Below are 17297 nucleotides of genomic sequence, written 5' to 3' on the forward strand. Positions count from 1 at the left end.
TAAAATTTTGCCAGAGAACAGAACTGAAGGAAAGTTATGGGGGTAAAATGCTTTGTGGGGAGAACTGTTCATTTCTACTCTGCTCATTTCTTGTTACTGCTTCTCCTTGCTCTAGGAAGCAAGGTCCTAATTCACTACCATGCTGTACCGAACCCTCTTCCAGATATTCTTCCTGGAAAATGTCACTTAGGGTTTTTGCTAGTATGAATGAATGGCTCTGTCTTCCTTTCTGAGTACGCAGGCAAGCCTTCTTGGGTGGGATGGAAAATACATTTCTATTCTTAGCATTATTAATTCTAAGTCAGGAGGGCACAAAGAAAATGCCACTTCCCTCTGCGCCCTTAGGACGTGCATACAGGGGAGACAGGAATTAAATAATGAACAGGTCCCAAACAAAGCCATCTGATGCTAGGCACTGAGATTTCTTTCTGTTTCTCAATGCTACTAAAACCCCACAATGAGGTTTGTAATTTTATTCTTTGGGAAATGGATTCCTGTAAGCTTTTAGCACAGTGAGAATTGCCCAATCTTATGAAATATTCTCTTTTCCCCCCTCAAGCCCTTCTGGTAATACAGACCAGATTTCTAGATGTCCTACTGGCAGCCGACCTTTTCTCGTGAACTCCAGTCAGTGGCCAAGGGAGAGAAGCATCAATGCTTTAAAATCTCTTTTCTATGCCTGCAAGCAAAAATTTTACAACATTTCTCCTTGATATGAAATCTCTGCTTGGACATCTGGCTTCACAGTGAGGAACTTTCAATACACTAGCTTCAAAGAAAGGGCTTAGCCCTGGTGGGGCAGTGATGCCAGAAGAATGTTCCACAGTCTTTCTATAGAACTATTTCTAACAATTTCCCCCAGTGCACTTCTGTGAGTGCTGAGGATAGTGCTAACTAACATTTAGATAACTGCTTCGGTGGACAGCCTTTTGGGAGCCTTCCCCTGGAGCAGACAAATTATGCTCTCGGATAATATATGCAAGGTATAGGGTATTTTACTTGAATCTGCCTAATCAGGCAAAACATATCACTGTTATCACAAGATTGAGGTGATTTACACCTATCTGCTATACCACCCCAAAATACTGACAAGCTTGCTGCCGTCCATAAGATAACATGGGAATAAATGGACATTATTAGGGCTCAGAGGCTGGATTTATGAGGTAGTATCATTCATTCCTTCAGCATATTTCTGGCACCTTCCACTGGACCAAATGTTGCGGCAACCGCCTGTTCCCAAGAAGTTCAGAGTCTAGTAAGCGAGAAAGACCATCAATCAAAAGACGGGGTCGCAGTCTTCTATCTGCAAGCCTGAAATTCAAAAATCCTCTGAAAACCACTAATTATTTTTGAAAGGTTGCGGTTCACTTGCGAGGCAACAAAACCGGACTGATGTTTGCCAGGGTTCCTGGTCCTTATTTGTCCCATTTGTGATACTGGCACATTTCACCGTGCATTTGTGTGTCTGGGCACAGTGTGCTGACCCAACCCCACTGGGGATAAAGGACAAGCACCGTACCACCTTCCCGGAATCCGAAGACCCTGCTTTGTGAAACATACCCAACTCCAAGGTTCGGGATCAGGGGTTGCAGACGAGTGTTACAGAGCCGGGAAAACTTCACCAGAGGGATGGCCAAAGCTGGCACGAGCTTCCCATTCTGACACGTCACAGAAAAGATGACATTTAAATCTTTAAAGGGAAGGACCTCACACACAGTTCATGGGATCATGGGGAGCATGGCATGAATGCCAAGGACTGGCTGTCTGATGAGCCGGGCAAAAGGGCAGGGTCTACACAAGCAGTTCTCCAAGTTGTTGGTCTCTGGACCCCTTTACACTCTTAAAAATTCAGAATCCCAAAGAGGTTTTGTTTATGCGTGTTGTATCTATTGATACTTACTGTATTCTAAATGAAAATGAAGAACTTTTATAATATTTGTGTATTAATTCATTTTAAAATAAGTGAAAACTGCTGTGTGTGAACATAAAATATCATATTTTTAATGAAAAATAACTATTTTCTGAAGCAAAAAATAAGAGTGAGAAGAGTGGCTGCTTTGTATTTTCCCAAATCTTTTTAATGTCTGGCTTAACAGAAGGGAGCTGGATTCTCCGATATGCTTCGGTGCTCCATCTCTTGTGATATGTCTCTCTGGCTGGAGCACAGGAAGCAATCTAGTTTCCCACAAATAAGGAATTAGAACAGGAAGGATTATTTTAGTAGCCTTTTCAGATGATTGTGGATCCTCATTGGGACAAATCAAAACTTGACAAGTGGTAGAGTGCTCGGGCGGCTCACTTGGTTGAGCGTCTGCCTTCGGCTCAGGTCATGATCTCAGGGTCCTGGGATGGAGCCCCACATCGGGCTCCCTGCTCAGTGGGAAGTCTGCTTCTCCCTCCCCCTCTGCCCCTTTCCCTGCTCATGTGTGTGCTCTCTCTCACAAATAAATAAATAAAATCTTTTAAAAACCCCAAAACTTGACAAGTGGTAGTTTCTTAAAGGTTAGCGGCAATACCCAATTGGAAACTCTTAGCGGTGAACTTTGTCTAATGCTCCATTAAAATCCATTGTTCTCTTTTATACTTTGTAAGGATCTTTTACCCACACATGATTTTAACACCAGGTATAGGTCATTTGGAAAACACCGGTTCTGCGAGTTACACAAATATTCCAAATGTTGATACACTTCATTATATTTTTCCTCCTTTCTTTCCATTCACATCATTAGTAATACCACTGATCTCATCAGAAAAGTCTTTAAGTACTGGGAAGCTGCCAAGCTTACAGTGATGGTACAAGGTTTTCCAAATTTCTGATTTTTGCTTGAAAGCTCAGATTTTATCATTAGCGACAATATAGTCAGTTGTTGGCCTTGAAGTGTCAGGTTCACTTCCTTCCTTCTCAAGAACACCTCTGCCAGATAGTCAAATCCGAATAAGCCTAGTTTGCCTGTCAATCGTTCCTTCCAAGTGCCTAGGGTTCAGCTCACACCCACACAAATGCAGAACTGCTTTTCCTAGAGACAACCAGCCGACTTCAGTATGCAGAAGTGCTTTGTGTGTACTTCCTATGAATATTAAAAAGATACGTTCTCAAGGGTTTAGATTTAATAGAATTGATACTTTGTTGCTTCGGTTTTGTGTGTGTGTGTGTGTGTGTGTGTGTGTGTGTTTAAAGCACAAGTACGTGGTGGTGAAGGAAATCGCTACTCAGCTTAGTGACAAGGTTGTGTCTTGTGCTAAGACACCAGCAGTTTTATCCACAGTGCAAACTGAATACAGTGAAAAAGGCAAATGATGTCTTAGTGTTATTATGAAAATAATTTTGACCTTGTGGAGGTGGAGCCTCTGAAAAGGTTATCAGGGACCCACACAGGTCTGAGGACACCTTGAGAACTGCTGGCTTGGATCAAGTGTTTCGTATGCCCTGCTGGCAAGTATAGGCTTGTAGGCAATGGAAGGCCACGGATGGATTTTAAGTAGCACACCACGTGTTCGGATTTGTGTTTTAGAAAGGTCACCTTATCAACAGGGGGAGGGATAGACTTGGGACAGTTGAGTTACTGGCAGTGATTCTATACAGGAGGGATTGTAACAGGCAAGGACAAAGATGATGAAGGGCTGACTAAGAAGGTAGGAACTAGTGATTGCAGAATGGGGTATGAGTTTGCAGATACTGAGGCATTATTTCTAGGAATTGACCTCAGAGAGGTGAGGAGGGTTCATTTAAGGGTACTTCCAGAATCTGACTTGAGGGCCCAGGTGGTGGTATTTAATTCAGATCATCAGTACAAGACCAGGTTGGGGGCAAGGCAAGAGTGAGAGGAAGATGAGTTCAGCTTATATGATGTCTAGTTTAAGCAGTCTAATGGGTCATCAAGTGAAAATATGCAATGGTAGTTAGAAATCTGGATTGAGAGCTCAGGGAAAAAGTCTAGGTGGGGACGAAGATTCAAAATTCATTTGCACAGAAGCTACATACACGAAGAGATGAGACTGTCCGGGATGCATACAAAGAAAATAAACGAGGTCTTACCTAATACCACTATTTGAGTGTAAGAAGAGGGAAGGGAGGTGGGAGAGAGGGTTTCAGAATGGTGGATGAACTGAGAATATGTTGCCATGGAGCTAAGGGAGATTTTAGAGACTGTATGTGGCCGATTAAATCCTTGTTCATAGATGTTCACAGACTCTTACTAGAATGGTTCTATCATTTCCCTGCCCCATTGATGTGGATGGAAATGAGGCTAAGGCTACAGAGATGTTTTTTCCTATACTCATCATAATCCACCACGAGGATGATACCCCAGGCAGCTACTAGTCTGGGGAGATTGTGCAGACAGAGTAGGCCTGAACTCATTCTAAAGCCTGGAGTCAAATGAAGTCAATCAACAGCCTGAACCCAAACCATAGCAATAATCCACAGATATGCTGCAAAATATTAAATAAAGAAATAAATGAATAAGTGCTTGTTATTTTAAGTCATTGAATTTGGGGCCTTGTTTGTTATGCAGCATAGCTGATGAGCACAGGTTCTGTGTTAAATGTTATAAAGGAGTCAAACAAGCTTCTAAGATCAAATAGAAGGTTTTGCAACACTGAATGAAGTGACTAAATGAGAGTAAAAACTAGCACAAATGCACTGAAGCACTGAAATAGGGTAGTAAGGTAAATAATACCAAAAAACTCTCAAAGCCTATAGTCAAGGAAAGAAACATGATTCTGGAGCACACTAGAGTATTATATCATGACACAACCCCCATATCTGCCAATATCCCCCAATTCATTATTTTGTTAGAAGTCAACAAAATCCTGAGAAATCTCATTAGTATCACCAAATGTGGAGAGAAAAAAGCTGTATGAGTGACCTCATCTTTTTCCTCTTCCCACTGTGAGAAGTGGAAATGGACATGGTGGGAAAACAGGTAAATATCAGGACTGTCTATCTCTGAGAAACGTGAAGGTGTCAGGACTTCAGGGATACACGCCAAACTGGGATAATTCAAACCCCAAAGGGATATCAGATGCCCTCTCCCATTTAGGTAGTGTGAATGCCGAAACACAGAACAGTCGTCCCAACCAGACTACACACAGTTCTTCTTTTCCCTCCCCTCACGTTACAGAAAATGCATAGACACCACAGATCAGTTTTACTTAAAGAGAGGGGAGAATCACAATGCTTCAGAAACATATATTGAATGTTTAATATGTAGAGGTATTCTGGTTAATTACTGAATTTATCTTGGTTAATATACTAACCTTAACACAATAAAGAAAGACTTCTTTAGGAATCCCTCAAAAAAAAAATACAAATCTTTTCCATGGGGGAAAACCTGGTCTTGCCCAGCCTCCCCCACAACAATAATAAATGCTAGGTGGGCAATGTTTATAGATCTCATGGGAAAACACGTGACCAAGAAGATGGTGCCCAGCTAACACGGCGTTCAAACATAAAGGTAAATCAGCAGACATTCTTAAACATGAACAATTCAGAGAGGACAGTACCATGAGTCTTCAGAAAATGATTTGACCATGAAATCCAGCCAATTAAGAACCAAATTGAAGTAAAAACTTCAGAAACGGAGTTGCTGTGGTAAAAGGTGTAGTGGTAAGCACCACACCCACTAAGGACAGCACAAGTATTAAACTGAAGAATAGGGTTATGGACAAATTGTGACTATCACAAACCTGGACAGCGTAAAAATAATACCACCGCCCCAGGCAGGAGGTGGAAAGCAGGGGTTATGGGAGGAAGTATGAACGTGCTAATATTCTCATTTTCAACCCCAAATCAAATCTGTCCAATAGTCCAATGTTCCTACTTTCGACTCTAATTGCATCTGTTCAATTGAAGTAAAATTAACTCCAGAGATCTTTCTAAAACAAGCAGAAATACAGAATCTGGAGTATTACCTCATTTTACGAGTCTATTTAGCTTTCCTTCTTTTTTCTCTTTACATGTAGTAGGGTATCTGAAGTGATGTTCACCTTAATGCAATGACGGTTATTTCTGAGTGATGGGATTTGGAGTGACTTGAAAGACTACCCTTCCCCCTATGTTTTGAATCATTTGTGAGCATATGCGATTATCCATTTTTTACAAAAACAACAGAGATTTTCTTTAAAACTACGCCTGCAACTATGCCATGATGTTAATTGACAATGTTGATTCTGGGAGGTAGGAATATAAATATAGTTATTTTTCTACTTGGTACTATTTGGTATGGGTGAGGAATTAATGGGAGATGAAAACTGGCCATTTAGCATAGACTACTGTATGGGTTCAAGATGGCTTCACCACCTCTGCCACTCCTCCCTTCCAGAGCTAGAGACTAATTCCACTCCCCTTGGTTCAGGCTGACCCTGGGACCTATCTCAACCAGTAGAATGTGGTGGAAGTGCCACTGTGAGTCTTCCTACAGTAGCCTTAGGGGAAGTGCAGATCTGCCTTTACCTATTAGAACACTCCTCACTGATGCCAGTTTCCATGCGAAAGGTCTGACCACCCAGAGAGCGAGGCCGTGTGGAGCCATATTGGATGTTGCAGCCCCAGCCAAGCTTCCTGCTGAATGTAACTCCACCATGCTACACACTGAGCAGAAGAACCACCCAGCCTATCCCTGCCTGAATTTCTGATCCAAAGAATTCTAGGCATATAAAATGGTTGCTGCTTTAAAACACCAAGGTTTGGGGTGGTGTGTTATGCAGCAGAGCTGGCTCTTTTGAGCTTGACTTTGAAGGTGAGGAGTGAGCTAAAGCAGTAGGTAAGTGATAAGGATCTTTTTGCTCTCAAGATAGGGCATTCTCCGGTATAAAATATTTACCCGTATGAATGCATTTGTTTCTATACTTCCTTTTACACTCCAGGAATTCTGTTCTGTGAAAGACCTCACTTGGTCTGTTGTTTCTTAGACAGCCAGGATCATGCCTGCTGCTGGTCTCCGCTACCATGATGAACGTCCACTGGGCCCCTTTAGACTGCTGGCTCTTCTTTCACCAAACAGTTTTTATTGTTTCTGATTGCAAAAGTGATGTTATAATTAAAAATACGGAGCTAAGATAAAAGAAAATTACCACAAATTTCACCCCGAAGAGATGACCTCCAGTAAAATTTAGATATATGATTCCCGTCTTTTTTTCTCTTTATATGCACTTTTATTTGCAAACATGACCTCATATAGAATTTCTGTAAACTGTATTTTCATTGAAAACTATCTTGTGAACATTTTCACTAACCTTAAATATCCTTCTCCAACACCATTTTCAATAGTGCACGGTTTTTAGTTTATGTACTATGGCAAAAAATGCAGAAAGGAAATAGAAAATGTGAGTATTGCGGGTGCCTTGCATGCAACAGGACCTTGATAAATAGTTATGGGATAGATGAATGAATGCTAGAATGAGCATTTTTTTGGCTAGCTAAAGCTCTATGCAACCTTTTAACTGCCACCTTCAGGCACATTCTGGAAATGGGCCAAAAGTTGGGCATGTCTCTCAGGCAATGTAATAATGATAGGTATTGCCAAATTATTCTCCAGATATGTTTTAGCAGGTTACACTATACCACACTGGTGGCCCTTAAAAGCGGACTGTGGTAGACTACCTTGTACCCCAACTTTTCTCTCAAGAATTACTTTAATAAAAGGTCTGCTGATCCATGGAGACATTATCATAAGCTCTGGCAGGCTGAGTAACAGGTTTACTCTCCCCCCTCATCCCCAACCACCAGCTGGAGAGCTCAGCTTGTCCCCAGCCCAGAAAGTGGGGCAAAGTGCATTTCACAACTAGCACGCACACTCTTTATACAGCAGTCTTTGATTCTAATATTTCAATACAGTAATATTTAATATCACAAAATATTCGATACAGATTAGCTTGTCTTAATACAGATGTGGACGAATGCATTTGGTTTCAGAAAGCCAAATACAAGCCTCCTGGTGACTGTGCCTCTCTGAGGATCTGGATCTACCTATGTATCTATATGGACAAAACACTCAAACACAATTCGAGTGTCCAAATTAAACAGCTGTTGCAGATGTGCTATTATCATTCAGGAAGACAGAAAATGACAGTGAGGCTATCAGGGTTCACGTGTGCACTTGGCCAACAACTGACTTTTACGGACAGAATGTAGACACTGGGGTATGTCCACTAGGTCATGGCTGAGCCTTTCCCGTCAGGAAGACCGTGACTTGAACCTGGCTGTGACAGTTGTTGAGCAGTCTGACCTTGGGCTGGTTATTTAAACTTAGAGCCTCAGTTCTCCCACCTGTAAGATGGGGATGATAGAAATACCTTCCTTATAAAGATTACTAAGAGGCCTAAACGACATAATGGGACTGGTGATGAATAAAAACGTCCGGCAGAGAGCCTGGTACATAGGACATGTTAAATAAATATGAGCTATTATTCCTTTTATTTTTGGTGACATAGTCTGGGAAAAAAAAGCAAGGTGAGGAGTGCTAATGAATTACTTATCTTATGTAGGTAAGTAAAAAACCCCCACAAATGTCATCCACTTTACACGGAATCTGAGTCAATCAAAACCATACTATAGCTGCACTGCCTCAGTGGCTCAGCTGGTTAAGTGTTCGACTCTTGATTTGGGCTCAGGTTGAGATCTCAGGGTCCTGGGATCGAGCCCCAAGCCCCGTGTCAGGCTTCAAGCTCAGCAGGGAGTCTGTTTAAGATTCTCTCTCTCCTCACCTTCTGCCCCTCCCCCACTCTCTCTCTCCCCCTCTCTTAAAAAAAAACAAAACAAAAAACTGAACCATATCTTACCTACATTACAATTTTAGTTATTTTCACGTACCTATGTTCTGGAGGTCGTAAGTACTATATACCATATATTTTAATATAATATGTATGTACATCTTTTAAACAGTCTAAGATTTGACACTTTTCTGGAAATTACGATCACAATGGTTTTCTGTTTTAACAGGTAAGTGGATGGAAACTGCAAAAACAATTAAAAATAGGCAGTTGTACTAATTATATTTCTTTCACGATTTTTTTTAATCTTAGGAAACAATACTAGAAAGTATGCCATTATGGAGTAAATTTAGGTTTTCCCTTTTTGCATATATTGGGATTCAATTATTTATTTAAAATTTGGGAATTGCCTAGTGCATGGTATTTGGACATCAAGTGGAAAAGAAATTCACTTAAAATGAAATTTTTATATAACTAAAGGAATTTAAACAAAGTATTCAGCTCAGTTCATGCCAAGCAAAACAGTTATACAGATCAATGAGTACCTCCTGTGCATTTATAAATGAGAAGAGCTTCAAAGATTTTTTTCAGTTACCAGCATATAAAAAAGAAACCTTTTTTTTTGTCTCATATCCCACGTAGAGGAAAAAGAAGCTGGAAGATAGCAATATACAGGGGAAATCTCATTAAGAACAAAATAAAATAAGTCCTCACCTCTAAAGTGAGGAGGCTGGATAAAATGGCCTCCAAGATTTTGTCCATATCTGAAGGGTTTTTTTTTTATTCCATTCAGTCTTGTCCAGGCTTAAAGAGTATATTTTAAAAAGCAACTTACATTAACACTAGCTTCTCCGTAAATTACTTAGATTGCCTACAATAAGCTATAGAAAAGAAAGACGGAGGGGTTAGGCAGAAAAGGGCAGATAAAACCCAAATGTTTCTTTTATTTTTCCTTGCTTTGTATGATTACTCAACATGCTTTAAGCATTGTTATAACAAAGTAAAATCACTGAAAAATAATCTTTTGCTGGAAATTCTTAAAAAAAATTTTTGTTCTCTTTTAAATCTTATTCATAAAGGTTTCCAGATGCTTATCCTCACAGATTAAACACAGCGTGATGTAGACACTTACAATAATATTCGCTGCTATGAAGCCAAGAAAAAAAAACTACTTTGAGATCTAACTGCCTATCACCTAAAGAATCAGGGTCCAGGGAACTTTCTGTTGCTATTAAAGGCGGGATTCTCTGAAGCCATTTGGAAACAGCCTAGGTTCTCAGCAGCAACACATCTCCCCTGTACTATGTCAAAGCCCATCAAATGGTTGGCATTCCAAACCTCAAACAGGTTATTTCTCATTATGTGAATCCATAATGAAAGGATGTGGGCAAAGAATAGAATGTAAATTGGAAGCTGACTTCTGAATTTATTAACCAGCAGTACTGGGCTGAAACAGTCATCCTAATTTCAAGAGACAGTTCCAAAGTGGTTCTCAAGAGAAAGGACCGGGTATTTTTCAAATATTTGTTCAATGTGAATGGACTGGGCTTGCCAAAAATGACTTTGTATGCTGGCATGTGATCTCTTCGAGGGAAGTCAGCCTGAGTCACTGGATACATCAAAGGTAGAGTCCAGTGAATGGAATTCCAGCAGGCTGTGCGAGCAAGCCAGATACCTGCATTCATCTGCCCACTGCTGCGATTTCAGCCCTCCTTTTAATTACATTAAAGCAGCTGGTACCACTGGTTACTGAAGTCTCCAGATTACCTTGATTGCTCGGTCATTATCTCTAATCAGCTGCTGCTTCTCATCTTCAAACTTCTGTATAACATCCTGGAGCCGTCTTTCTGCGGCAAGCTGCTGCCGGCTGTTCTCCTCTTTCAGAGAGGAAATGCTTGTCTGAAGCTCTGCTATGATCTAAAATGAAAACAGCATGCTAGAACTTCCAATTCTTCAGTGAGAGGCATCTATTTAATATGTATTTATGCTTAACAAAAGAGCGGATTTGGCAAAACTCTAATCCACAAACCAAATATTTTCGATTAACATATCGTACACTATCACGCGTGAAATTCCACACAATAAAAGACTATAACAAAACTGTGAATGGTGGACAACTGCTGAACCAAATATATTTGGAAGACATTTCCACTATAAAATTCCACAATATTTACTCATCAGAAGAAAGAACATCTGTGATCTCAAAAATATGAAAAGCGTCAGATTTTATTTCACTGAGAAATAGACTTATTAGAATGAAGAAAGCGATTTTGCCTTTTCTAATACTTGGAACTGTAATGACCAAAGAAAATAATGGCTCGTTCTTTATCGTTACCTAATTCTACAATTTTTACTCACTAGTACTCACTAAGGTTTGTGCACTGTGTTAAATGCCGTGAGTTCCTATGTCATTTACAAACATCTTCTGTAAATGGAGAAACAGAGGCATAGGAAGAGGTCACATATTTCCCATTGTCACAGGTGACATCGAACCAAAAAGACAGGCAGGGCTTGAACAACACAGTCAGATAAATCGCCGTACGGACTGGTTCCTCTCACTAGCCTTTGTTTTTCTTTTAGACAAGGTTTTGGTGTGGAAGAGAAGCTTATCATGACACAGTTCCAAATGGGTTGTCTTTTCCCCAACTGATAGACATCCATGAAATTTATTCAGAGACCCCTGTGGTATTCTCCACATTGGAGAACTGGTTCTCTCCACGAATGGGTCCCCTCTAAATTCTCCCAAGTAATCAGCTGATGAGGGACCTTTTTTAATGAGCTGAGAACATGGCTTTTTCTTGGGTTTGGATGTGTCCATTTCCTTTCAAATTCAATAGTGATGACTTTTTAAAAGCAGGAAATAGTTGTTTCTTCTTCTAATTTAAAAAAAAAAAAAAACAACCTTAGTCCTGGTTAGAATAGAATTCTGTTGGTCTTATGGGAACAGGGCTGGTTGGTGAGATACATTGGACAAGTCAGTTAACTTCCCTGAAGCTCAGTTTTTCCACCTAGTATTTGGTGGCAAAACTAGAGTAAGGTATTGTAAGACAATAAATAGAGACTTTCTGGAGTCTTCCAGAAGCCAAGTCCTATAGAAATATTAATTGTTACCATGGACATAAATGATAGCATATTTACAATAAAATATGGAGTCTATGCTTTTAGAAGTGAGTACTGTAACAAAGTTTAACATTTAGGATTTGTAAATCATCATATGTTAAGACCATTGTGAAATAAATGGCAAAATAGCAGTATGTTAATATTTTTAAATACAGACTTGAACATTTTGCTATGAGTGGAGGAATCCGTTTACTGAGAATAAAGATGTTTTTCATCTGTTTTCTGAATTTTGATTAAATGTTGTTCCCATTCTGGCATCAATTCAATTAATTCTCACAGCACTTCTACGAAACAGGGAAGGTTAAATTCTTATAGTGAATGTCAAAAACTGAGGCACAGAATAATCAACTCACTCGCAGTCACAGAGCAAGAGGAGCCAGAGATAAGAAAGAGCCAAATTTCCTTGGCCCAACATGAAACTTAAGACTGATATTTTATAAGAGCGTGGAGCCAAATAGTAAAAATAACTTACTATTTCAATGACTATTGGAGCGTTTCAAGTACACTACAACTTTGTAGAAGTGTTAAGCTTACTTCTGTCACTTGTTCATTGCGTGTGTTCAGTGTGTGTGTGTATGCGTATGTGCGTGTATGTACACGTGTGTGCGTGTATGTGTAGTGCTATGCAGTTTGATCACGTGTCCAGATTCATATATCCACTACCACAATCATGTAATGTGTTTTTAAAGTACAAAGTAATTTTGTTTCTTTAAAAAACAGTAAGATTAGATTAGCTTTTAATTGGCCAAGACCGAAGATAAAAATATTTGCGGGTTCTTCCAGTGACCACGAGGGCATGAAAACAGGGATCTCTCGTTTTCAGAAGCTTAATGAGAAGAGTACATCGAAAGAAATAAACGCACGTTTTGGAAGGATCTATGAGCAAAGTCCAGGATGTTCTGAGGAGAGCATGCTTGTTTTGTGTGGAAAATGAAACCTACATTCTTGGGGGGACTAATGAGCTTCTCTGGGGAAGTAATGAGATTATCTTTGGAAAGTTATTCTAAAAATTTATGAAGATGATCTAGGGAGAGTGTCAAAATACTTCAGGTGAAACACGGTGGGTGGATGAGTGGATAAAGTGGTTGACTGACTGACAGACAAGATGGGTATAGAGAGGTGGCTAAAGTGTGGACGATTTTTAAAACCAGAATTGAGATTTAAGATTGAGAAATAATACTAACTTGATTAATATGCTTTAGTAAGAGAACAAAACTCACCTGATTGTAGACATAGAGTAAAAGACTATAGAGTATATTCATCTTAGCTCAGTGCACATAACTGGCACTTAATATTTAAGTAGTGGAACTATAATCATAATAAATAAAAATAATAATTACCCGACAAATTATATTGAGATAATCTAGCCTTTTCATAGAATAATGATATAAAAAGTTTCTGAGAAAAAATCAGAACTAATCTATGCAATCATAAACCCCACCAGTTTTGACTGAATCATAATTAAAAACCATAAAACAAAATGTCGCCACTCAACTGAATGTTTACCCTGCATTCGCTTCAGAGAAAGATGTGGATTCAAACATTTCCATGCAATATTAAAAATTAATGTTTTGGGAAGCAAAAGGAGAGCTATTTTGGGCTGATGCCGTAAGCAACCTAACTCGTGATAGCTCTAATAGTTAACTATTGCTAAGCAGTTAACACTTTGCAAAAAATGTTAGTGCGTCTTATTAAGTCTTAAAAATAGGATTCTGAACAGAGGTTAAGATTTCATCTTTAACTCACTGTGATGTTTTTCAGATTGTAGCACAGCGTGAGATTTTTACAAAAAACTCGTCTTTAAAATATAACAGACAGGGCATACTTGGGAAGATTTGGTGGACACTGAGGATCCTCATCAAATAAGTGGAAAGAGGGGCTCCTCAGCATGATTCGCCTTCTGGGTTGTCACCCTGGAGAATGACGGGAAGGTTGGGGGCATGTGGGACACGTGGAATGTGTCCAGGCATAATCCGTATCAGCTACGTGGGAGAAAGTGAGGGCACGGGGGCGGGGGGGAGCCAGGCTCTTGGCAGTGGGTGAGCTCTACTGGTATTCCAGCTCTAGTCTTGTCCACAACTACCTGCATTCTTGCAACATGGCAGTATCTTTCTCCGAAAAATGGTCACTGGGTGAGTCAGCTGAGTGGGGACAACTGTGCTAACACTGAAAAGGCAAGGTGAAAATGTAATATTTAGACAAAAAGAACAACTATGTGATTCTGACGTAAATTATATTTGGGAATGTGGCCAGAGATGACCAAACATTGGCAACATGAAGAACGCGGAGAATCCCAGAAGGGGCACAGTCCTGGGTATGCCATGGGTTTAGGGTTCATGGTCCATTGGATCCTAAAAGCTTGATAAAATCTTAAAGATTAAGTAACTTCCTTTAAGGGAGGAAAATATTTAAAATATTTTCCAAATTTAACCTGATGATCTCCTGGATACCAAAGCATTCATTACGAATGCATTCGTCATATCACTTAAAAAAAAAAAATTTTTTTTTGAGAGAGGGATTTTTTTTTTTTTAAACCTGATAAACAGTTAAGCAACTTTGCTTCTGGCATTGTCCTCAGCTTAGATATGAGTTAGAGATTCCAGCAAACTATCACTGGAAAACAGAAAAAGTCAGTCTATGGTTTTGTTCGTAACGTTCATTTTCAAGTAATCTGTTTCTTTAAACTGACTAGACCGTAGATCAATGTTTCCCAAATGCCAGTACACAGATACAAATATACACATACATTTATATACAAATAAATATTTATACTTATTTAGAGGTGGGCAAACAAAATGTTATCAGTGTAAGGTTGTCATCCTCCCTTTTATGAGGAGGATGGACTGTCTTTTATTATGTTGTTATACTCCTTCAAAGATTTTTTTTTTTTCCTTTTTGGTGTTGCGCTGCCCTTTGATGTTATGAACTCATGGCTACGGGACATGATAGCTGTCACTAGATGGGTTTCTTCCTCCTCCTCCTCCTCCTGTTTCTTCGTGTCTTTACTCGGGAAAATATTTAGCAACCCCCTGCGTCTCCAAATGTTGGAGAGAGATTTTATCAGTTCTTGAACTCCCCAAAATAAATTAAAAATAACTTCCTGCTCCTTCCATATCTTTTTGATTCTTTGCTCCCTCCTTTCTTGTCTCTATTCCCATTTTAATCCTGCTGCTGGACCAGCTAAGTCATTAAATGATTTACTGTGTACTAAGCACTCTCTATTAAGCACTTTTTTTGCCTTACGTTACTTAATACTTACAACTAGCCTATGAGGTAAGTACTATTCCCTCATTTTACAAATGAGGAAACTGAATTCCAGAGAGTCCAGGTAACTCGCTCAAGGTCATATAAGTAGTAGGGCTGGTATTCAAATTCGGGTCTGGTGGACTCCAAAGCTTATGCTTTCTTCCACACTAACTGACATTTAATTTGCTTTAATATGAACTAATCAGGCTTCTTCACTCATTCCTTTAGATAAACTTAAATACTCCTGTTTACACTCTCATTATTTCAGCATTTTTATTAGCTATCTTATATCTTGCTTTCGGTCTGCTTCCCCATTTAACATAACGCAAAATAAGCAGGACGGAAGGGTACACCAGTTGGGGATTTTTCATGTCTTAGTTTAAACTGTAACTTTGAGAGTCATAATATTTCTTTGGATTATAAGAATCTTCTTCAGTGATTGTAAAAGAATATTTCCCCATGTTCCTTCTTCAAAGAAGGTCTGGGATAATGGCAATCAAGACGTATCATCATCTTTTAAGTAAATACATATAAGTCTTCACTGAGACAGAGACATTTTGCTTTCCGAGTGGGATGTAAATTACATGGCATATGCACATTTTAGAAATAATTGTATAATCAAAGAAATTTTATGAGAGCTATCCCCAGAGTTCTGCTCTGCCATAGGGAAAACGGGAGGGACTGAGCCAGGCTGTCAGGTTGTGAGCCTCTGCTCCCCAGTCCGACCCAGGCAGGGTTCTGGCTTAGTCACTTGCTAACCTGTGTGACCTCAGCTCTCTGAGCCTCAGTTTCCTCAATGGGAAAATGGGGCAAATAATAGTTCCTAACCCCAGAGTTATCATGAGTGAACACTGAGTCAACATGGTTAGTGCCCCCCCAAATTCTTGATTTTATTACTGTTTTGTTGTTGTGTTGCTATTATGACCACTGTGTGGGAACTTATAAAATGGCACATAAATTTCAGTTCACAGCCACACATCACTGTGTATATGCAAAAATACTAAGAAGAGCTGATTTTAAAATCATTACATACGATGTCCACAAAAGTGAATGGCTTAACCTATCCATCTATACAATGAAAATTAGTATTTTTTTATTCTAGAATTACTCATAAAACTAAGGCATGCTTGGGATTCCCTAAATGATACTACAGGATATTATTATAACAACTTTTACAGAAAAAGTATTTTAAGCATCGTATGTCGAGTTGGGACAGGCATTCAATTGTTGGCCTTCTACAAAAACTACTAGAGCAAGACCAGGAAGCAAGACACGGATGTAGGGACTTTATAATTCTTCTTTGCCCCAAAAGGAATCAACAGTTGGGCGGCTAATTTAACCCAGAACATTTATCATTTTGAATTTTATTGCTAGGCAGTCTTTAGGTACAACTAAATGGAATATTGCAAAAAAGCACAGATGGTATCAAAGTGCTTACATCACAAATGTAGGTGTGTATTTCCCGCCCTTGTGAAATATGTTGCAGCCTGGGCTTGTTCAAGCGCACGGGCTGGTTTTACAACATCTGAGTGTGTGTGTGTGTGTGTGTGTTAGTTCAAATGGTTCAATATGCCTAATTAAAAGAATCTTTTAAGAAGGCCAAAATATTAAAAGCATATATTATTTATCCATGTACCCATCAAAAATAGGATCTTGACCCATAAAAACACTGAAGAGAATTAAGTTTAACTCTAAAGTACAAATGGTTTTATGGATAGGTTTCTTTTTTGTTTGTTTTGCTTTTTTTTTTTTCTTTCCACATTCTTACCTGTGAAGATTTGGCAAGCTTCTGAGTGTATTCCTTCTCAATCTGCTTCAGCCTGCTGTTGGCCTGAAAGACACACGTACATGAACACACACACACACACACGGTGACCTGGGAGCTTGGTATCTCTTGCACATGCCTATCACCAGGCAGCTGGGATGGCTGCCAGCTGCACCGCCCTTCTGGGGCAGCCAGAAAACCACAGGGCTTGTCTTTGATCTCACGCCAACTATTCATCACTTAAAAAGCAAAAAAAAAAAAAAAAAAAAAAAAAATCTCCTGCCAATTATGAGACAAACACAGACTTCTGTGGAGAGAAAGAGAAAGCGAGAAGAAGAGACAGAAATAGACCTAGCAAGAGTGTGAGGGCTTGGGAGGTAAAGTAGGGAAGGGCAGAAGAATCGAAGGAGAGGAGAAGGCAAAAGGGAGGAGGAGAAACAGGAAAAGGTACATT

General features: G+C 39.5%; 1 protein-coding gene across 8 annotated transcripts in view; it reads right to left on the bottom strand.

Moving 5' to 3' along the window:
* CEP112 (centrosomal protein 112) overlaps window positions 1–17297 on the bottom strand; it is a 418880-nt gene that overhangs the window by 100201 nt on the left and 301382 nt on the right. For 7 of the 8 annotated variants that reach the window (XM_057317729.1, XM_057317726.1, XM_057317728.1 and 4 more), the window contains 2 exons: window positions 16847–16909; window positions 10480–10629 (listed from right to left, as the gene is read on the bottom strand). The exons of the other annotated variant lie outside the window; for it this stretch is intronic. In XM_057317729.1, the coding sequence (XP_057173712.1) occupies window positions 10480–10629; window positions 16847–16909 (213 nt within the window). The remainder of the gene's footprint in view (window positions 1–10479; window positions 10630–16846; window positions 16910–17297) is intronic. 8 annotated transcript variants of the gene reach the window in all.

The sequence above is a fragment of the Ursus arctos genome, unplaced genomic scaffold (genome assembly GCF_023065955.2).
Source record: "Ursus arctos isolate Adak ecotype North America unplaced genomic scaffold, UrsArc2.0 scaffold_24, whole genome shotgun sequence".
NCBI classification, from domain to species: Eukaryota; Metazoa; Chordata; class Mammalia; order Carnivora; family Ursidae; genus Ursus; species Ursus arctos.